Here is a 24,149-nt window from a genome sequence, read left to right as displayed (position 1 = left end):
TTAAATGGGCAGCTAGCAAACGGACAAGCCAAGCGCCATTGTTCCTAATTTGAGGAAGTTTCTGCACCCCATAAAATCTGACAAAACAAAAATTCTACCTAGCTGTAGGCTAAAGCTTTGTTTTAAAAGCTATCCATCTGCTCAGAGAAAAATGCAAAAATAATATGGAAATGGTAAAAAAGCATATACCTCAATAGTTTGCCTTCTCATAAACGAGTATTTTGAAACTGCCACACCCACAAGTGTCCCTTCTACAAATAAGTAGGTCTATTCTAAAAGCTATTTTGATTACACCTGTTGCACCCTCTCAATAATTCAAAATGTGCATAAATGTCCAAAAAAAGGTTTCTACTCTTGTTCTGCAGGTTTATTTCCCCAAAAATGGTTTTACAAATGAGAATAAATACTCTCCAGTACACTGCCAAACAGTATCCATTAAAAATGGTTAACAAAGGATTTCTTTGCTAAATGCTCAACAGTCACCAAAAATAAGTTTTTTTTCAATCTGGGAGAAAAGAAGGAGTTAGAAAAGAGTATTTGAGCTCAGTAAATCCATCATAGAGTGACAGCAATCCACATACAAAAAAAATTCTTTTTTGATGAACTGGTGCTTACATGCCAGACCTTCCAAGGTAATGACTAAGAGGAATGGCCCTGACATAGTTCTTAAAACCCAGATAAATGTAAGCAATACAGAAGATAACTTGGTAAGGAAATCCTCGGATAACAGGGTACTGCTAATCATTGAGATATTCTCATTTCCACACACAACTATTCTAGCAACACTTGTTAAGCATGCTCAGTATCAGATCACCATGTTGTCTTACCCAGGATCTATGCAATCTTGTATATCTGCCACCCAGGAATGTTTCTGCAACGAATCTATTGTTTCAAGGATATATTCAGCTCCATTTTCTACCTAGATGGAAAATATAGATATTTATGAACATGCTGACCTTACAAAGAGCTATTGTTTTGGATACTTTTAGTGCAAAATGCATGTTTCCTCACAAGATAACAACCTGTCTGCACAAAGATTTGGAGTAGGTCACTGAATTCACACCTAATCCTACATTACAAATAAGCAAACCACATTATATCTAATTATGAAGTGTTACCCTTTCAGAGAAAAAAAAACTGACCTTACGGGAGGTGCAAACAAACAGGAAATTCTGCTACCGAAAGATTATTTGACAGCTGTTTGGGTGAGGGGACTTTCTGCTGGATTATGCAGAGATCTTGGTGGAAAATAAGATAGCTATTTGTGTGTATTAAAGACATCAACAGAGTTGGAGTAGCTAAGCAAGCAGCAGAAAGATAGCATAAAACTAGAATCCTAGCTCCCAACATTTGATCCTATAGCAAAAGGGATTTTTAATGTCTCCTTTCCATCTAGTCTGGTATAAAATCTATTACCAGCTCAACCCCAAAAAGAGAAGAGCTATAAAAATCTGTGCTGAATGGTTCCTGACAATCTGTGCAGAGACAATTATATAGGTTTTCAGTTCAGAAGTTCTCAGTCTCTTTTCAAGAGTACAACAATTGTTTTGTTGGGTTGGCCCAATCTTAGCTCAATTATAGTGCCACCTTATAGAAGAGATGGGTGGCATAAAAATTTAATGAATAAATAAATACGACAAAATAAGATAATTAAATTCAGATTTTACTCAAAGTAATATACAACTATCCAAGTTCATTGCAGAATGACAGCGTGAGGGGCTGAGTTATAAGGTAGGTTACTTATCCTGGCTTATTCAATGAGCTTTATTGGATTTGAATCTGGGCTGTCTTTAACAACTACCTGCCACCGTATTGCATAGAACAGTATTTCTCAACCTCAGCAACTCAGATGAAGTCTACACATCTTAAAATGGCTGAGGTTGAGAAACCCTGAGCTATAAGAGATGGTAAAATAGCATGTACCATTCTGGACTGCAAATGAAAGAACATTTGCGAAAGCTCCCTAATGCTAGAAATTCTTTGCAAACACAAAGGCAATTAGCAGGCAAAGAAGTATGTGAAATATATGTAGTGCTACCTTTCTTTTTACAGGGTGCTCTTCTACAGACACTTAGAGAGGATTTACAACTGAAACTAAAGATTTCAGCATAGCAAATATATAGTTACTTGATACAGGCTGCAAAAATACAATCACCAGATGGCAGGAATGGGTTATAGTTTTAGATACTTTTTTGCTTTCTTGCAATGATCATTCAGATCTTTGCAGCCAGATATGATAGTCAAGACTAGAGAAACTAGGAACTATTAACATGTCCATTCAGGTTCCTTCTTTTAGATTTATCCATTGCTTTCTATTTTATAAATTTGCTGTAAATGTGGGCAAAACAAAAAATATGAAAAATATTCAGTAGCAATGAAGTCCTCAAGTTAATTAATGCATCAGCTCCAGAAGAACTGTTTGCTTGGATCAGTGTCAATGTTAATTACTCCTGAGGGCTGAATTAAGTGATACTGTTTGTCCTTCACAACTCTGCAGAATTAAAAACAAATAAATCACCAGCACAGGAACTGGATGTGCAGTGAAATCAATGCCTCTTTTCCTCCATGCCCAGTTTGGCTTCCGCTCATCTATTTTATGACAGTAGCACAAATAAATATTTAAACGATATTATGTTTTACTTTGAATTTTAGCAGATTCAAAAATCAATTAATAAAAGGAGCAGAGGAGGAAAGACTAGCTTTTCAGACACCAAAGATAGGCCGGTATGAATTAGGATGGATAGATGTGGAAGATGAAATAAAAATATAATAATTTTCTGATAAATTAGCTTTTCCCAACCTAGTGCACTCTAAATATGTTGGAAGAACAGTTCCCCAAATTCCTGACCAGCAAGGAACATGGACTAGGAATTATGGAAAATATAATTCCAACATACTTGGAGGGCACTAGCTTGGGGAAGGCTCTGCCTTTTATTCTATGAACAACAGATAATTCAGACAGACTGCATAACATGTTTTTTTTTCAGGAGCTCCCAAATAGAAAACAAAATTAAATCCAGCGCCCAGAGATTTCTAAAGACAAAGCAAACACCAAGGATCCTGCTCCTCACAAAAGCCCCTTGTATTCTCCCTGAATTGGGAACTGGAGCTTGGATGGAAGTTTGTTGATTTGTCAGAAAACTGCTCAGGCAGCAGCTAGGCCAGTTGCTATGGCAACAGCCAAGGCCACAGGGCATCCTTTCAGTCCCATTAGTTCGGGGTTTATAAGGCAATGCTGCAATTTTAATGAAAAGGGGAAAGGAAAGCTCATTAAAATACATAAACTAGAAGGGAGGGACTGGGCAAATGCTTGAAAACAGCTCTGCATTTCCTGTTTTGAAAATTAAGTAGTATTGTGATCTAGACGTAGAGGTTCACAGTCTGAATGCATCTATCTCTCTCTCTCGCCCCCCCCTTTAATCCTAAGCATTAAGTGTAAATTTCCTTTGTTTTCATATGCAACTAATAGCATTTCCCCTTCCCAAAGAGCCTTGGAAATTGTTGCAAATTGCAAATTGTTACTCCTTTGAGTAACAATAGCAGAAAATAGGATAAAAAAACAACGAAAATAAAATAAAATAGTGTCCAGAAAGAAGGAAAAATCATTGGAATACATTGTATTTGGGGGCCATCTATAGTTTTTTCCAAATAGAAACTTATGGATCTGATATATTCAGTAATTCCATGCAAGTGCAAAAAAGTAAAGACAATACAAGTGACAAATGACAAAGATGATCCAAAAACCTCAGAGTTCCTTCTAATCTTGTGGCTGAGAAGCATAGGCAATTTATTATTTGGGGAGGGGCCAAAGAGAAGTATATTTTAATCCCATCACATCCGTCAACCGGGATCTGCAAGATGCTCTTAGTATTAATTTATAAATGCATCATTTAGAACAGTGGTCTCCAACATTTCTAGCTTTGTAGATGGCAGGAAAATGGGGGGGGGAGAGGGGATGGTTCCGTGTGAGCAGTGGGCACAGCTTGATTTGTGAGAGCAGTGGGCATGCGTGCCTACCGCTTGCACAAATGAAGGTGCCACGTGTAAGTGAAGCTGTGTGCTCATCATCCTCGCCCACCGTTTTCACAGCCTGATTCTGAACAGTCCACAGCCTGGTAGTGGGCCATGACTCAATGGTTGGGGACCCCTGATATAGAATACATGCAACACACAGATCCAGAATATTTTTCAGGCCATGCTGCCTTACCTTCAGCACAAAGGTGTTATCTTTGTCTGGCATCTCCAATGGCATAGTTGTGCGCACCTCAATAATAGCCGAGAGAGGGATGCTGACCTTCGCTTTGGAAGCCTGAAAGGCCAAACGGATACAAAAAGATTTAAAGAATTTAAATTTAATGACAAAAACTAACATTTTGCTCTGAAGCATACCAAAGCAGTTACAAAGAATGCAAATGTTATGCTAGCCTCTGCCATTATTCAAACATATCACTTCCCTTGAGCATTTCAGTAATTCCAAATACTTTTAATTAAAAACATGGTATCCAGTGGGAAATAAAAGTTAATAAATTTAATTTTCATATCTCTGCACAGTGTTGTATTAGGGCTTTAGCATCAATTTCTCCTTCTTTCAAAAATAAAAATTATTTTGATGTGGATAAATAAACGGGCTGGCTCAGATGGTACACTTCCCGGTAGAGTGTATGCACAAATGAATTCCATGTCAAGCTATTTGAATAATATACTTTTTAAAACAAAAGAAATGAAGACTGCAAGTCCAAGGAACAAAAGGTTGAAGAGATTGGAGCCAAAAAGCCTCAGAAGACACAAGCAATTCTTTTATTCTGGCAAATAGGGAAATTTTCTTAATGGGATGTTTCAAATAAAGGCAAAATATTTATCCAGTCTAAGAGGAAGCAATATTGTTCAGTATCCTAGCAGTAACTTGTAACTGTTAATAGCTGTTTATAACAGTTATGATTGCACACTTAATTGTTTTTCTGTTCTCATGCCCAAAACAATTATGTTTCTTAATGCTGGAAATTACCATTTAAGTCAAATCAGCATAACAGTTAACTGGGGCAAAGGTGAAGGCCTAAGGAAAAAGGGACAACATTCGCTAAATGTTATTCTAGTTCAGTAATTTCCACCCTTTTGTGCTTTTAAGCTTGAATGAGAAATTCCATAATCCACTATGGCAGAACTGGTACAAGCATGTTGCAAGAATATACTAACACTTCTAGAATGTTGATTTTTCTATGTTGTTCCTATTGAAATATGGGGTACATCATACCTCATGCTATTTCCCCAAAGGAAGAATACAATACATCCCATTTCCCAGAAAGAAGTGTAGGATCAGATCTTAATCTGAAGAGAAGTATGGAGATATGTAGCAGCTGTTGGGAAAACAGGAATTTAACCCGGGGAAAACAGAAAGTGCAAGAAAGAAACTCAAGATTTTCCTTCCTTGATACTCTTTTGTATAACACAGAGGGGAGGGGAAACATGAAAAAGTTTCAAGATTCTGTTGTTATTGCCTACATCATTGTTTTTAACCTCGGCCACTTGAAGCATTCGCTGGCTGGGGAATTCTGGGAGTTGAAGTCCGCACATCTTCAAGTGTCTGAGGTTGAGAAACACTGGTCTACATCAATAAAATAGAGTGCCTGCCATCTACCCAGCTTTGGGATTCTTTCCTGGGAGAGAATAAAAATGGCATTGTCTCCTAATCTTTCTGGGATCACCCACACATTTTCAGAGCAGTGTTGATTTCTTATCTTGATCTACTTCAAAGGACTGATATAATCTTTGCTATGTCTTAATCCTTGAGAACTACTGTACTTTTTCTTCAAATATATTCAATCAGTACAATTGGAAGATGTGTTTTAAACAGGGGCAAGTTGCCTTCTTACCAGAGGAAAAAGCTCCCCACATCATATGGGGCAGAGAACTTTTTTGTGGGCAGGAATGATTTTTATAGTTGACATTGTGTCCAGGACCACAGAGCCCAGCTGCAATGTAATCATATCCCTTTAGTAGGCAAAGACAGGAACTATTGCCTCCCAACTGTTTTCAGTGAATTCAATCTAATGGAAACTTAGTACACCTACTGTATTGACTTCCAAGCCAAAAGTGGCAGGAAACTGTGCGCCATTGAATAGTATAATGTAGAGATGGGTTGGCAAGGATAAAAGATTCTATGTAATGACAGTCGCTTGTTAGAGAAGAATTTTTGATGGAATAACTCCTCTATGATGGTGCCTGTCAGGCGCAAGAAATCAGGAGTCAGGATAGAGCTCAAAAACACTACAAGTTCATTCCATGCTACCTATATACAAGAATCTGACCTACTAACGGTCAAGTCGAATTGGCGCCAGATAATTCAATGCACTTCAAGGAGGCACTTGACTTATAGTAGGTTTCTTTCTACGTTGAGTGGCAGGGGTGGATGACGTAGGGACTCCAGACTGCTGATGCATTTGATCCTGCCTGGCCATCTACCCAGCTTTGGGAGTCTTTCCTGGGAGAGAATAAAAATGGCATTGATCTCCTAATCCAGTGTTTTTCAACCACTGTGCCGCGGCACACTAGTGTGCCGTGACATAGTGTAAGGTGTGCCGTGGGAAAAACACTTTATATATAGTCAATATAGGCACAGAGTTAAATTTTTTAAACATTTTCTAATGGTGGTGTGCCTCGTGATTTTTTTCATGAAAAAAGTGTGCCTTTGCACAAAAAAGGTTGAAAAACACTGTCCTAATCTTTCTGGGATCACCCACACATTTTCAGAGCACCTTGAGCTTGATTGTTTTCTTGCAGGCATTTCATTTAAGCAAACTAGGTATCATCATCAGATGTTACCTAGTTTGGGTACTGAAATGTCTACAAGAAAACAACCAGGCTCAGAAAGGAGTTACCAATATTCTCCTTTACTGATTTTCAGAGCAACTTCTTTCCCTTGTCCTGCTGGTTTTAAACTGTTTCCACACTGATCACTGACTTTATTGATGTTTACTCTATAATTCTGTACTATCTATGAAAATGCAGGACAATATGAAAACATATATTTATGCAGACTTATTTTCTAGGCCAAATTAAAAATTATCCTAAATCTGCCTGAAGAAATCGATCTTTCAATCTACAGCTTGGCCTTCCTTGGAGAGTAAGGAAAGACTCAGAAGGGGAGGAATGGACACAAGATCTCTCGCTTGTTTGGTGCCATAAAAGGAGTTCACCTGAATGGGATTTTCCATACACACACTTGCAAATTCCCCTTGGCTCAATTTTCAGAGATCACCACAGCATGAAGAAGACGCTCATGTAAAATTGTTGAGCACAGCATTTCTATCCTCTCTCTCAAGGCTGCAACTCTCAAACCGCTTACGGCCAACGGTATGTTTTACACTCAGCTGCTCGGACAGCTGGCCTAACAAGAGTCTTGCAAATCCAAAAAGGAAGCACACTTCACAGTTCAGTGGCATCAAAACCCTCCAGTTGTAGGGTTGGTTCTTCCTCAACACCCACAGTTGACAGGACAGAAAAGGAACAGAAACAACTCTAGGACACAGGAAATTCTTTCGATCAAGTCATGCCACCAGGTCAACATTTATTGTCTCCCTTTGACAGCTGCCCTTATAACACTTATGTAACTCAACATTCATTCTAAACCCAACTGGCAATATGAGCCTTTCTTGATCTTCCAAGGGCCTTGACCTTGGAAACTGCTTGCATGCAACATTCTGTGTTTCACACTTGTCCATTTGCTTCTAAGCAAGAAGCACCCATGTGATCTGAGACATGATTTATTTGCAGTAAAACTCATGTAGCTCCCCAAAACTCTAGATATTCTCAACCCTTCCACTTAAGGGCCATGGTATACAACTATTGTGAGAGCATTCAAAAAGAAAAAGTCCCCCCTGTTTTCAGTGACAGATATGTATTTCTAAGGCAGATTAACTGTGGAGCAGAGATGCTTTTAAATGTGTCAGCATAAGACCCTTGCTGAAACTACAGGAGCCAGATTACAGGTTTAAAGGCTTTTACAACGGATCATTGGAAGGGAAGAAAAACAAGAAGGAGAAGGAAGACATTACTTCAGCAGGTACTGCATCCTGCCATTCCAAGGATGGTCTTTCGCTACTGTTCAGTTTTTAAAATATTTTAACATGGGCAGAGGTTTGAACCTCAGGAGGTTTGAACATCTCATCCTCTTTTTATTGTAACTCTAATTTTTTTCTCAAATTTTGGAGAACCATTAACACCAACGGTTTAACAAACATACACGGGTAGGGAAAGGCAATATAATGAAATCCAGAAATATTTGGGACTTCTGTATATATTAACAGATTAGTTTTACTACAGTTTTGATTGCAAATTTCATTCATCTAATCATTTCAAATGCTAATCGTGCTTTGAATGAGCCAAATTATATGGCTAGAAAAAGTGGCACGTTCACTCAAACGTTGCCTACCAGTTTTTGCAATGTTCATAAAATAACACAATATAGGAAAGAAAGGGTATAGACCAGTGATGGCTAACCTTTTCCGGACCGAGTGCCCAAAGCATGTGCCCGAACCCCCAAAATGCAATGCATGCGCAGCCCTGCACATGCACCACACCCCTGTGCATGTGCGTCCCCTTGGATGCGCCCCGTACATGTGCGACAGAGACCCAAAGACCAGCTGGCTGGCGGGAGGTGCGTGCGCATGTGCAACGGAGCTGAATTAGGGTGACAGCTCACGTGCCCACAGAGAGGATGCTGCGTGCCACCTCTGGCACATGTGTCATAGGTTCACCATCACAGGTATAGACTGTGTTGCTTTTTCATCATTCACAAATCCAGGGTGAGTAACAGTACCATCAAAAGAGAAAATTCATTATAAGCAATAAAACCCAAGTGATAGCATAATGACAAACTAGAAAGAACAATAGTAGCAAATAGACAACAATTACCCGGAATTAATATTAATTAATAATAAGTGAAATCAATATTAAATACTGCAGCATGGATTGTCCTACTGAGGATGCTAGCAGCCAGATTTTCTTTCTAGGATGCTTTTTTTAAGTTATTGGAAGTATTTGCATATAGGTATGGATATAGAAAATCAAACTAGTTCACAGTAATCACAAAAACAGCCTATAAAAAACAGTAAGAAGGTAAAATCAAAGAAAGATACTCTATTTCCATGCACGTTTTAGGAGGAAGCTGGGAACGGCTAACCTAAAAAGGCAGGTTTTTAAAGTACACTTTAATGAAGTCAGTGTTGAGGTTTGGTATACCGCAGAGCGAAAGCTATTGCCTAGGCTGGGATCTACCACAATGCAGACCTCACTACATTTCACTAAATAGCCATTTGTAGTTCTGACATCAGGGCGCCCTGGGAAGGTCCTAGATGTCTTTTTGAGGCCAATTTAATCCAAGGCTTTTAAAAAAGAATGTGATTCCTAATTGTTTAAACATAGTAGACCCCCATCATTAAATTGGGTCCTCATTTTACCCACCCCGGAAGGATGGAAGGCTGAATTAACCTTCAGCCTGGTGAGATTTGAACTGCCAAATTGCAGACAGCCAGCAATAAGCAGAAGTAGCCTGCAGTACTCCGCTCTAATCACTGCGCCACCATGGCTAAATTTAACAACTGCAGTGATTCATTTAACAACTGCAGCAAGAAAGGTTGTAAAATGGGGTAAAGCTCATTTAACAATTGTCTTAGAGGGAATATTGTATGTCTGGTGCCTTGTGTTATTTATAAGAATATTAAATGTTGGATATAAATAAATAAATGGCATGTATTTATTTTTTATCTTGGAAATGGGTAGAATATGATTGTTGTTAATATGCCACTTTCTAATGGTTTGAGCACTGCATAATGAACCATATTCCACAGAACACTTGTTTTGCATACTCAGAACTCCAAATGTAATGCTTCTACAGTAAGAATTTCAAGTAGCAAAGCTTTAGAAAACATTTGCCTTATGGAGAGCTGCAAGTATTACAACAGATATTACTTGGCTGAATGCATCAAATACTCTGTTCACAAACACTGTATCTCAGGTTTTCATAACAAGTGGGAAAGTCCAGGATTTTTACATGCAGAAGATCCCAGGTGGCCTCCACTAGATGTGCCAATGGAAATTATTTAGATCTGCAATGTTTCTAATTCACTTTTGTCAGAAATAGTCTGGAGAGCAGCTAGTCAATACTGTGCTTGATGGATCTATAATCCGATTCAGTATATATAATTACATAGATACAAGGAAGATGCATTTGCAAGTAATAAACAATTATTTGATCATCATAGTGATGAGTCAAGGGGAGCCCTGAGCTCGTCTCTTCTCTAATCCCCTTTCCTCCTTCCATGCCACTGCAAGGAGATGGTGGAACAATTTTGCTTGCAACTTAGGAATTTGCTTTGCTTCATTTCATTCTGCTCTTGAGAGCTACAGTCATCTTTTCTGCCAACAGATAGCAGACTGTTTAATCTTTTCCAACCGGATGACCTCCAGATGGATTAGTACTACAGCCGCAGAATTTCTAGCAAGCATGATCAAATGCATGATCAAATTCCAGAGGTTGTCTGGAAAGTACCTGGATGGAGAAGACTTGGTCGAGAGTGGGAGTGTCTCTGCTTTTCTGAAAAAAAGTTAGCCTGGTCAACCAACTTAAGATTCTGATGCAACATTAAATTGCTAATAAAGGGGACTATCCTATCTGAGCCATATGTTTTAAAAAAGCTAGTATAAGTAGTCCTCGACTTACAACAGTTCATTTAGTGACCATTCAAAGTTACAGTGGCACTGAAAAATGTAACATGACCGTTTTTTCAGTTATGACCTTTGCAGCATCCCCATGGTCATGTGATCAAAATTCAGATGCTTGGCAATTGGTTCGTGTATGTGACTGTTGCTGTGTTACAAGGTCATGTGATGACACTTTGCAACCTGCTCATAACTAAGTCAGTGGGAAAGCCTGATTCATGTAACAACCATGGTTACTAACAATTGCAGCAGTGGTGGGTTTCAAATTATTTTAGAACCTCTTCTGTAGGTGTGGCGTGCTTTGTGGGAGTGGCTTGCCATCCATGTGACTGGGTGGGCGTGGCTTGGAAGTCATGTGACTGGGTGGGCGTGGCCAATTTGTAAAATGTGGTGAAACTCACTTAACAATACTCTTGCTTAGCAACCAAAATGTTGGCTCAGGAACTCTGGCATTGAAGCACACAAGTCTTAAAGCCGTCAAGTTACAAGACCCTTGCACCCCTAACCCTTTAGAAAAAAAACCCCAGAGATGTTTAAACTTGACAGCTTTAAGACTTGTGGACTTCAACTCCCAGAATTCCTCCTTTCACTCTTCATCTTGAAGATGTGCGGACAGGTGGGGGGAGAGAGCTGGAACCAGTTCTAAACGGCAGTGTAGATTTGTGGAACCTTCTATAGAAGAGGCTAGAACTGGCAGGAACCCACCCCTGCATTGCAGTGATTCACAACTGTGGCAAGAAAGGTCGTAAAATGGGGCAAAACTCACTTAAGAAATATCCCACCTAACCACAGAAATATTGGGCTCCATTGTGGTCGTAAGTCGAGGATTACCTGTATAACTGTGGTGAAAAATGAGAATAAAGCAGATTCACAACTGCTACAGAGAAACCTGAGGGAAAAATATAACCAGACTTTCATTTTTATCATGAAAGAAGTATTCAGCGATCATCCAGGATCTGCACAAATTGTCCATATGGCTCACAAAAAAAAGGTGGGGAAATCAACATTACTCATCTCACGGAGCTGGAGACCTCTCAGGTTGCACTCTGCACTATTTTTGAACACTGACATCTGGAAGAGCTGCACGCCAAAGCAGCTTGAGAAGGAAGCATCTGACACAGCGCTTGCTAATTTCACGGACAACAAACTGGAAGTTGCCAAGACTATATGGGGCTCCAAAAAGCAAAGGCTGGCATTATCTATCCCAGAATAGTCAAGTCACCCAAGAATCTTACAGGTGCTGAAATAACGAACAACTCAATTAAGAGCGCTCAGATGGAGATACAAGATATAGACTTACTGAAATGGGAGAAGCTACCATATCATCTGAAATGGGAGAAGATACCATATCATACATCAGGACCTACTTAATTTTAAACATGGAAACAACAGCAAAACATTTCCCCACCATCTATTTTTTTTAAAAATGTGGATGGACAAAAAACAAGTGGCAAAGGTTGACCACATGTTGATATGACATTACAACTCTGTATTTTGTCATTTGTACTTAGCTACTTTATACAGGTAGCGCTCAACTTACAACATGATTCGTTTAATGACAATTTGAAGTAACAACAGCTAAGAAAAAAACAATTTATGATTGTCCCAAAGGTGCTTTTTAAAGAGGCAACTGGGCATTCTTTCTTTGAAGACATTTTGCTTCTCATTCAAGAAGCTTCTTCTGCTCTGAAGCGTAACATCTTTGCCTCTTGAAAAAGCACCCTTGGGACAACGATGACGTGGATGACTGAGAATCTCCATAGGCATTTGACTAATTGTTGGTTTTCACGCTTGCAACTGGTTCATATTTATGATGGTTGCAGTATCTCAGGATCATGTGATCACCTTTTGAGACTTTCTGACAAGCAAAGCCAATGGGGAAGCCAGGTTCACTCAACAACTGTGCTACTAATTTAACAACGGCAGTGATTCATTTAACAATGGTGGCAAAAAAGGTCGTAAAATGGGACAAATTCACTTATTAAATTCAAATATTTCACTTAGCAATTGGGCTCAATTGTGGTTATAAGTCAAGGGCTACCTATATTAGATCACAGGAACATTTTGGATGTCGGGATGCTTTCAAAAAATTATCCAAAGTGATAAGTGATTCAGAACATGTCCCCCCAGTTGTTGAGCCAGTGTCTCTTAAGGTCATAAATGTCATGTAACAGCACATGTCACATCGATATAACCAAAGTGTGAGATCCTTTGCCATCAATTAGTTCTCCATTTAGGTATGCAAAGTCTTCCAAATGCTGAAACAATAGCTTACATTCCTGAAAATACAGGTAGTCCTCAACTTACGACCACAACTGAGCCCAAAATGTATGTTGTTAAGTGAGAAATGTGTTTTTGCCCCATTTTACAATTTTTCTTGCCAACATTGTTAAGCGAATCACCGCAGTGTTTACATTAGTAACACAGTTGTTAAGTGAACCTGGCTTCCCCATTGACTTTGCTTGTCAGAAGGTCACAAAAAGGCTAGGACACTGCAACCGTCATAAATGGGAGTCAGTTATCAAGCATCCGAATGTAAATCACGTGACCACGAGGTTGCTGCAACGGTCATAAGTGTGTGTGGGGGGAAGTGTCAGAATTCCCTTTTTCAGTGCCATTAAAACTTTGAACGGTCACTAAATGAACTATTGTAAGTCGAGGACTACCTGTACCAGATAAAAGGAACTCCTGAATTTCGCTTGTAAATTGGAAGCTGGCCACATGAAGGAGTGTTTGATTCTCCACTGTTTCTGTACTTTTTAATCTGCTGGCTTCTTTATGGCTAACAACTGAATTACCATATTTTTCAGAGTATAAGACGCACCCCCCCAAAAAGAGACTGAAAATTTGAGTGCGTCTTATACTCCAAATGTAGACCCACCCACACACCGGCCCCCACCCTTCGGCCTCTACGCATCCTCTTCCTGGCTGCAGAGATTGCCACAGACAATGCCTTGCGTTTTTGGGGTCCACGCCTCAAGTTTCCAGCCTCTGAACGCTCCATTTGAGATCCATTTAAGGCTGCTGGGATCGCCAGAGCACATCGGCGCCTCTGCGCATTGTGTTTTTGGCCTCCGTGCATCACGTTTTGGAGTGGCGATCAGCAGCGATGTGCTTTGGCGATCCCCACAGCCTTGAACGAGTCTCAAACGGAGCGTTCGGAGGCTGAAAGAGAGGCGCGGAGCCCAAAATGACAACCCAGAACAGTTGCTGCCTTGTCTTACTGCTTCCGCCATCATCTGCTTTACTAACTAAAGCTTCCTGTGACAATCAGCTGTGCTTTAGAAGCTGCTTTTCAGCCCCAACGAGGCGCATGCGCTCACTCACCACCAGCGAACTAATGTGTTGAAGCTGACCAGGCTAAGAACACTAACCACATGAATACCTGGTAGGCAGAATTATTTTTTTCCTATTTTCCTCCCCAAAAACTAAGCTGTGTCTTATACTCCGGAACGTCTTATACTCCGAACAATATGGTACCTGAAAAACCGACATGCAAAAACTTCAGTAATGAAGACTGTTACCTTAGGAGGAACGTAGAATTCAAGAAGGAACCTTTCCCCTTCCATCTTTACTGCTTTCCTTAGCAGCAAACGGCATTTTTGCCACTGAGAGCTACCCACACAGTTTGTGTCGTCGGCAACCATGTAACGAAGGGTTCCCTCTCTCTGAATGTCCACTAAGTCCACTTTAGACGATTGGCCCTTGGAAAGCCAGAGTTTGTGGGTCCATTTCTCGCTATGTTCTTTGCTAACAGGAGGGCAGTGCTCCCTCTCAGACTGTTTGCTCTGCACGGCTTCTGCGCCTGGCTCGGGGGAAGACCTCCGATGCCACATCTCCTTCATGCCATCCACCACGCACAAGCTCATGTTCCTCAGAGAAAAACCTTTCTTGAATTTCGTCTTAGAAGAACTGTGGACAGAGACATCTTCGGAGCTCCGGGATTGGCCGTAGGAGGAGACTTTTCTTGCCTGAGCCTGTTGGGTTTGGCTCAAGTACCTGCTGGAGGTGAGCGTGTGGTCCATGCTGTCTAGAGACTCCACGGACGTCTGCTCTTTTCGGGGCAAGAGATCCCGCCCGTAAGGCATGTGGCAGTTCTGAAGGCCCACAAATGGGACAATGTTATACTTCGTCGGGGAATTGGACACAAACACCCTGTTGACCTCCAGGCTGAAGATGTCCAAGAAGTTTGCTGCAAAATGATGAGAGAAGGAAGTCTCGGCTCCGGGGGTGTCGTAGTGGGGATTTTCCTTCAGGAACTGGCAGAACTTCTGAGCAAAGTCCACAGCAGCAGCCTGGGCGTGGAGCTCGCAGAATTCCCGCCAGTCGGGAAGCTGGGAGGGAGGTTCTTGACAAAGAGCATCGCCATTCATGACTGTTCCATTCCACCTACAATCAAGAGGAAGACAGTGAGTGAGTGAGAAAAGCAAACAAGCTCTAACCACCGGGTTGGGTTCCGGCTAGCACTACTGCCGGTTCACTCGTTTGCACGATTCGCATGCATGCTTGATGCACGCTGTGTGTCCATGCACAGTGCAATTAAAATGGTTATGCGCATGCGCAGAACTGAAAAACAAGATGGTGGTGCTGATGGAGCCGACCAGGAACCGGTTTGGTGGCGTGGAAGGCCTGGTTGCTGCCAGTTCCAGCAACGCAGGCTGCCAAACCACTACCGGTTTGGCCGAATCGGTCCGAACCGGTATAAACCCACCACTACTAACCACCCACCACTACTAACCACCACAGGTAGTCCTTGACTTGCCACCATTCATTTAGTGACCATTCAGTGTTACTACAGTGCTGAAAAAGTGACTTATGGCTGTTTTTCACACTTATGACTGTTGCCGCAGCCTCACGGTCACACAATTAAAATTTGGGTGCTTGGCAACTGGCAGGTATTTATGTCGGTTGCACTATCCTGGGGACATGTGATCACCATTTGTAACCATCCCAGCTGGCTTCCAACAAGCAAAGACAATGGGGGAAGCCAGATTCGCTTAATGGTTGTATAATTCACCTAATGATTCGCTTAATAACTGCAGCAAAAAGATCATCAAATGGGACAAAACTCATTTAACTGTCTTGCTTAGCAGCGGAAATTTTGGGTTAGATTATGGTTGTACATCAAGGATTTGCCTGTAACAGAATAACTTGATTGGCTTGTACTGGACTATTTCAGAAGAAGTGGGAGGGCCTGGAGGAGAAACAGGAGCCCTAACCGTAGTAGTAGCGATTAAACCTCTCAACAAATTCAGAAAAACATTAGCCTTCATAACGTCTAAGATCCATTGAATAGGCCAGGGATGGCGAACCTTTTAGACACCGAGTGCCCAAACTGCGTGCGCGCATGCCCAAACTGAAAGGTGCGCGAGTGTGCATGCCCATGCATGGACATGCACAAACGCGGACATGTGCAGATGCACAGCAGAGACGCGAAGACCAGCTGCGAGGTGGGAGGCGGGGCATCCCAACACCGGCAGTGCAGCAAGAGTTAACATCTTTTTCTTTCGTGATCTTCTGTTTCGTTATTTGCAGGGAAACAGAAGCTCCCGAAAGAAACGCCACGGAGAACTGACCTGGGGCAGCGGTGCGCATGCCAGCAGAGAGGGCTCTTCATGCCACAGGTTCACTATCACGGAAATAGGCAAACACCCCAATTCTCTCTCAATTTTTAAAATGATATTGGGCTTCAAAATCTTAACTTCTCAGTTTATTTATCCAGCCACTTCATACACTGTAAATTAACACTAAACAAAGGAAATGGATGGGGATATGCATCTCACTGCTCATATATTTTGGAGATGTAAGAGTCTGCAGATGGCACTTAGGTTGCAATCTTTGTGTCTGTCAAGATCGCACTGCTAAAACCTAACCACAAACTCTTGTACTCAATGGCCCAAATTATAGCAGGAAACAGTTACACAGACCTACAGATATTAAAAATACTACTCCAACCTTTTGGGGGGGGGACTGAAAATCTAAGCCAAGTATTCTGTCCTGTTGCCATGGCAACATTGCTACCTTGTCTCCATGTACGTCTTTCACATGAAAAAAAAAAAGTGATTTTAAAAAGGGAGCCGGAACCCCCGCCTGCCTTTGATGCATGCATAGATAAATGCACTCACATGAACATTAAATCACCAACTATGCTTTCCTAATGTGGCTTTTATAACCAAAACACAATATTGAAAGAGAAGAAAATCGTCTCATCCTTTCAAGGACATTCACACCTAAATTCACCTCCCTTTCCTGGCTCTGAGGTGGCCTATTTTCTGTGTGTTCCTGGAATACGTGTGCTTCCCATGGAGCTTCTATCTCACTGCCTGCCTGTCACCAAGGCAGGCAGGATCTGGATCAAGATGACCCATTTCTGACAAGGCTGCTGGACAAAACACAACCTCTCCCGGAAGCCTTGTCTGCTCACATCATGGAAATATTGATTGGGTGAAATATAAGTCGGTCTTCCCATCAGGAAACTCCCTTGCCTTCTCCACTTCATTTGTCTGCCTGCCCATTAGCCTTTCTCCCTTCCAGTAATGCAGAAATCAAATATAGGTAGTCCTCAACTGAGCCCAAAATTTCTGCTGCTAAGCAAGTCAGTTGTTACGTGAGTTTTGCCCCATTTTACAACCTTTCTTGCCATTGTTGTTAAGTGAATCACTGTGGTCGTTAAGTTAGTAACACGGTTGTTAAGTGAATCTGGCTTCCCCACTGACTTGATCACATGACTCGGGATACTGCAACCATCATAAATATGAGCCAGTTTCCAAATATTGCTCATATGGCTGTAGGGTTGCTGCAAAGGTCATAAGGGTTAATTATGGTCATACATTACTTTTTTCAGTGCCATTGTAACTTCAAACTGTCACTAAAGGGGTGTAAGTTGAGGACTACCCGAAGAGCTCTCCCATTTTGGAGGAAGAGAGCACATCCTTGGGGCAGTGTGTCTTCACCAATCCTTTATTTATTTAATAAATACAGCCACCCATCACAGATACTTGACTGACTAATCATTAACAATAGGGTAAAAACAGTACAAAAACACAACCAAAATTGTAAATAACATAAAATAGCAGCCAAGAACACCCACAACATCCCACAATCAAGTTTGTTAGCAACTTGGTTATGTTGATTGTGGGATGTTGAGGGTTAATATCTGCCAAGTTTGTTAGCAACTTGGCAGATCTTAACACCGATCATAATGATTAGACCGATGACAATACAGTATCAACAGAGGAAGGGGCTAGTGATGCAACTCCATGGTCTCAAATGATACAGAACATGTCTATGCTTCAAGAAGGAAGAGAGCTCTGAAGGACACACAGCCCTCTATCTATGGAGATTCTCAGTCCTCCAGGTCATGATTGCCCCAAAGATGCTTTTTCAAAAGGCAACTGGACTTACCTTGTTTTTCTTTGAAGATGCTTCACCTCTCACCCAAGTAGCTTCTTCAGTTCTGACTGGATGGTGGGGAATGGAAGAATTTATATTCCTTGCAGACAGCTGGTCATTTGCATTCTTTCAGAGTCATTGAGGCCACTTGGGTGTTTGTCTGTGTCCTCAGGTAGTGCAATGGGCGTGGAACCTTCTTGAAACTGTTGAAAAGATTGTGATCTTGTGAAGCTGTGTTTTCTGTAGGATGTTTTCTGCCCTGTGTTCCTTCACTGTTGAACATAGGTGCAGGCTGTTGGGGATGAATCTGAGTTGTCTCCATCTCAAAACTGAATCACAAATGGTTCCTGTAGTCTGCAATTTTTCTGGAAATACATTCATTCTCCCGCACCCATGGATTTCCAGAAAAACTGCAGAGGAAGATAACATAGACTCATCCCCAACAGCCTGCGCCTGTGTTCAGTAGGGAAGAGAACACAAGGGCAGAAAACATCCTACAGAAAGCCCAGCTTTCTGACAAACCTCCAAATGGCCTCAACAGTCTCTAAAACAATGCAAATGACCACATGACTGTAAGGAATATAAATCCTTCCATTCCCCACCATCCAGTCAGAGCTGAAGAAGCTTCTTGGATGAGAAACGATACGTCTTCCAAGCAAGAAAGTCCAGTTGGTTCTTGAAAAAGCACCTTTGAGCCACACAGCCCTCGTTTTTGGGAATGGAATGGCAGTTTTAGAGAAGTGCAATTTCCTTTTTTCCTTCCATGGATTCATGGGAATGGGGACTGTGGGTGTTTCAGCAACATGGATAAATGTGCTAATGTTTGCCTTAAGGAATGAGAGTTGTCAACCATCTGGCAGATTCAGGCCATGCTTGAAATTTGCCTGTTTTGGGTTAGGACACGGCTGATTAACAATGACAACTTTACAAGTTGTGGACTTCAGCTCCCAGAATTCCTTATCCAGCCATGCTCAGGAATTGAAGTTGAAGTCCACAGGTCATACAATTGCCATAGTTGCCCACCTCTAAGTAAGTGGGATTGTGGTTTATTACCCCTAGTTTATTTGCACGCCATTCAAACTATGTCTTAGCACAATGGATGAAACCAGCCAATCTCAAAGCAAGCATTAAGTGGACACAGAAGTCGTTAAGCAAACCCATTTTAGCTAATGGGCAGGTTTTGCTGGAAATCGGAAGTAAATGCTGGCTTCCAGCAAAAAAAATAATCATAAATTGTGGTCATATGACTGAGAGATGCTGCAAATGGCCACAAATACGGGCCAACTGCCGAGTGCCCAAAATTGGAACTTTGAATTCAGGTCATAAATACTTTTGGGGGTGGATAACTTCAAATGGTCACTAAGTGACCCATTGTAAATCAAGGACTATCTGTACTAAGCTGCTAACGGGCAGAGTTTGTGAATCCAGTTTATGAGTAGTATGTGCTTATTCTGTTAATCATTTACTTTGGAAGATATCTTAGATAATTTAAATCCGGTCTCCTTTATTTGGTAAATTGCTTTATGCAGAAATAAATTGCAATTTGACTATTTTTTTATACAGAGAAGAAGAGCACCATGATGAGCCATTTTATATTAAGACACAATGAAGATAATTTTTCCTCCTGACACTACTGCAAGTTATTTTAATAAACATGGCAGCACCTTTTAAAGTTGTCTTTTTGGTTTAACTCTAAAACAAAGCTCTGGTTTGTGGCCCGTAGTCATATAGCATTTCATGATGTAACACAAATAGCATGCACATTTGAGCTATTATTTGGTGATTCTAGAATAGTTAGGCTGGTCCTGCATTCAGAGGAGGAAATGATGTAAGTCTGGGCCAAAAACCTCTCGTTGGGGAAGCAACAGAACTGAGTACATGCAAATAAAAAAGGGGTCTATACCGTATATAATTTATTATCTTTAACCACTGATAAATCCCCCAACAGTAACTGTGATGCCTTTAGAGCCATAAACCAAGATGAGTTAAGAATAAATTATTAAATCAGAATCTGGGTAAATTTTTAAATCAGAGTCTGGGCCTTAGTCCAGGGCCCAATTATGAAGAAAGCAAAAAAAGAAAAACAAAAAACCATGGTTCTAGAGATTAAAACTCTAACGAGCTTGGCTTTAACTTAGTCTGATGGATTAATGCCAGTGGTTCCCAAACTTGGCAACTTTAAGACTTGTGGACTTCAACTCCCAGAATTCTCCAGCCAGCTCTGCTGGAGAATTCTGGGAGTTGAAGTCCACAAGTCTTAAAGTTGCCAAGTTTGGGAACCACTGGATTAATCTATCTATTATGGCTTAGGGTAGTGTGTGTGACTCAGGTACCTCTAGCATGTTCCATGCCATGGTCTAAAAATCTACTGTAACTCTAGCACTGTGAATGTCTACAATCACATCTTATTTATATATCTACATGTGTAATAATATGGTGACAGGCCATATATGACACATGTAGATACAAGTGCTATGGATTTATTACTTGAAACCCTGACACCAGGGGTGTCAAACTCGATCGTGTCACAGGCTGGATTGTGACGTATCACAACGTTTTTTGCCTTTGCAGAACTGGGGTGGGCGCGGCTTGCATGTGACATATCCGGCCCACGGGCTGCCAGTTTAACTGGCCTATACAGATTGTTGTTATCAGTATCCCAAGAATTTGTATTATTCTCACAAACTATTGAATATAATTCCTATAGGAATACAATGGATTCAAGCCAGAGTTTGGAGAAAATGCTGGCCAAGAATTGCTGAAGAATTTTTATTTTATTATTTTATTTTATTCATTTTTATTTTTATTATTTTATTTTATTCATTTTTATTTTTATTATTTTATTTTATTTTGATATGACACCCGTTTCAGTGTTGAAGCGACAACTCTGGGCAGCTTACAGAATGATAAAAGCACAATAAAAACAATTAAAATGAGCCAGAATTAAATAAGAGACTAATAAGAGGGTGAATGGTACGGGGGTGGAGCCCTCTCTCTTACCCCGTCAATAATTATGGATTCTCATTACCAAGCAGAAGATAAATTAACTGATATACATGCATGATTGTATTACAGAGGGGGAGAATCAATCTCCCACTCACCAGCATTTGTCGTATTTGCATATTTATTGCTGGGCTCTAAATTTTAGCTACTCTTTCAAAGAAATGCCATAGCTGATTTGCTTATTACATGGAACAAAAGCTGGGAACAGAAAAAACATTTAAGGTGTGGACTAATCTGATGAATTACAAGGGTAGCGGTACCAACTGAATGCCACATTTGCAATTAAGAATTGAATATGGGCAGCATTTGACCGCTTTCATTGAAGTTAATAAATTGGGCTACTTTTATTAGCATTATTATACTTGCTGTTTTATTAATTTGTTCACAGGGGTTCGTCAAACTTTTGTTACATGCTACAGTTTAATGTGGTTTAAACTTTGCATCCCCAAGTGAGATTCAGGAGGAAGGGAGGCGATGGTGGTCGGCTACTGGCGGTTGAAGTGAGATCTGCATACACCTTTTCTTTTGGGGACAATGCTATTTCAAGCATTACAACAACTCACTTTCAGTATCGGCTTCTTTATTGCATGGAATTGTTCAGAAAGCTTTTCAACTGCAAAGCTTGCAGGGTCTGGGTGCCAGAGAAGTATTTCTGTTTCTGACCGAAGATAACCTTCCAAGCTGACAAGGCACAAAGGCTTTATAGAGAAGCTTCAAGATGTAAACTAAGGTTAGAGGATGCAGCAGGAAGAGGAGGAGGAGGAGGAGGAAGGGGGAAAACTTCCATTTAGAGCTCAGGGTGCGCAGCCAAATTAGTGGAATCCACCAATATATTGCTGGCACAAGCAACAATCAAGAAACCGTTGCTATCTTTTTATAGCTGGCTGGCTCCACCGCTCAGCCATGTTTGTCAAGTTGCCCAGCCACATTTATGCAGCTGTGAAAAGAGGGATCCTAACTATGATTTCCTCACACAAGCCACAGATTGCTATCAGTTTAATTTTTGGATTTTGACGGGGTCCCACAACCCTGTCTTGCTGTTCACTTCCAGGCTGGTATTCAGAGCAGAGCTGCCTCCAAGGCAGCACGGCGACAGCTGTATTTCAGTATGATGGCTGATTTGTCCATCTCCAATCCTTGACAGTCTGGCCAATTGTTCAAAGGCCCTTTTGTTTTACTGGTTATTGGCTAATGTTGCTCTCATCTTCCGCCTTTGTGTTTTTTTCTTTACTAATTCTAGCAGCGGTTATGAAGTTAGAACACAAAAAAGGACGTTTAATGTCTTGGATTTTCATTGTGCCTCCCTTCGGCACCTGTCACTCTCTGTGAACCATCTGATTTTTAAAAAATTAAAACAAGTCTCTAATTCTAAAAAATAAGGGAGTAAAAGTGGTAGCTTTTCAATTTAATTATTTCCAAGAACGGAAACGGAATGGCTCTTACATGCTATTCTGACCTAGGCTTCTCCAGCAGCACGAAGCCGAGTCCTCATCCCAATAAACCCCTTTTATTTAATTTACTGTGAATTCCTCTCCAGCAAAGTCTTTCCTCTCCCACAGTCTTTCAAGTTAGTTCACAATTGCCGACCTTTATCAGGTTTGGAGAGTGGCCAGGCCGATATCTTTCAACGCTGCAATGCTTGGCAAGAATGCAGGAATGAACTAATTGCCTCCTGCAAACACCCCTCCCCTTTCACTCCTCTTTTATTCACTATGGGAGGGGCCATTCACCGTCCACCTGTGGCCACCCTCCCAAGTAGACCCTTGTTCCTTAGCTGTTCCCTTTGTCTGGCAACTCTGTGCATGCGCACACTGGGAACAGTCTCCAGCTGTTTCTCTGCCTCACTGATGTCTGACTCTGAAGGCAGCTGATAACTGTCAGACGGCCCTGGCCCCCGCTCTGCCTCTGACGCAGAGCCCACATCAGAGCCTTTCCCAGACTCCAGGACTGGCCCATGTTTCTCCCCAACCTCCTCACTGTCTGACCTGCTGCCAGCTCTGCTGGCTGCTGGCAAACCACAACACATGCTCTCTTTTAGAAAGTAAATACAGGTAGCCCTCAACTTATACCAGTTCATTTAATGACCAGTTGAAGTTACGCAACACCGAAAAAATGAGTTATGATTCGTTTTTCACACTTATGATAGTTGCAGCATCCCCATGGTTATGTGATCTACATTCAGATGCTTGACAACTGGTTCACATGTATGACGGTTGCAGAATCATGTGATCCCCTTTTGTGACCTTCTGACAAGGTAAGTCAATGGGGAAGCCAAATTCATTTAACAACCGTTACTATTTTAAGAACTGCAATGATTCACTTAACAAATGTGGGAAGAATAGTCATAAAAAGGGAAAAAATTAGCTTAACAAATTTCTCACTTAGCAACATAAATTTTGGGCTCAATTGTGATTGTAAGTTGTGGACTACCTGTATGAATTGCTATCGTCTACTGCTTCCTTTAGAACAGCGGTGTCAAGCTCGCAGCCTGCGGGCCAGATGTGTCGCATGCTGGCCACGCCCATGCCCAGTTTAGCGAAGGGGAGGAAAGTTGTGATACGTCAGGTGATGTCACGAGTTTGACACCGCTGTTTTATAAGTATGTTCACCTACCAAGAAAAAGAATGAAGGTAAGCAGAACTAGTAGAGCAGGCCTGTCAAACTAGCGGCCCATGGGCTGCATACGTCACATGTAGGCCACGCCCACCCTGGCTCCACAAAGGCAAAAAACCTCACAAGATGTTACAATATGTCACGTGACATGATTGAGTTAGACACCCGTGTAGTAGAGACACTCTTGGAGGAAGTGAGGTATTAGTATTCAGGTAAATGCATGTTTTACAACTGATGGTAGCCTCACGGTAACTATTCTATGAAGAGATTTTCCCCTGTAAAGTCATTTTGCACAACTGCCTATGATAACTCTGTATACGGCCAACAATCTCCAAGTATGCATACCAGCTCATCACATTTACAATAATACAATAGCAGAGTTGGAAGGGACCTTGGAAGTCTTCTAGTCCAACCCCCTGCCTAGG

At 41.2% G+C, this 24,149-nt stretch overlaps 1 protein-coding gene across 3 annotated transcripts in view; it reads right to left on the bottom strand.

Moving 5' to 3' along the window:
* The window catches only part of SH2B2 (SH2B adaptor protein 2), a 70,700-nt gene that overhangs the window by 15,932 nt on the left and 30,619 nt on the right, over nucleotides 1–24,149 (bottom strand). For all 3 annotated transcript variants that reach the window (XM_032216392.1, XM_032216391.1, XM_032216393.1), the window contains 3 exons: nucleotides 14,241–15,105; nucleotides 4,208–4,309; nucleotides 828–919 (listed from right to left, as the gene is read on the bottom strand). In XM_032216392.1, coding sequence (XP_032072283.1) covers nucleotides 828–919; nucleotides 4,208–4,309; nucleotides 14,241–15,089 — 1,043 coding nt within the window. In that variant the 5' untranslated portion in view covers nucleotides 15,090–15,105. The remainder of the gene's footprint in view (nucleotides 1–827; nucleotides 920–4,207; nucleotides 4,310–14,240; nucleotides 15,106–24,149) is intronic.

Source organism: Thamnophis elegans, chromosome 4 (genome assembly GCF_009769535.1).
Source record: "Thamnophis elegans isolate rThaEle1 chromosome 4, rThaEle1.pri, whole genome shotgun sequence".
Classification (NCBI taxonomy): Eukaryota; Metazoa; Chordata; class Lepidosauria; order Squamata; family Colubridae; genus Thamnophis; species Thamnophis elegans.
Note: the sequence above shows the minus strand (reverse complement) of the source record. Positions and strands in the feature narration are given on the sequence as shown.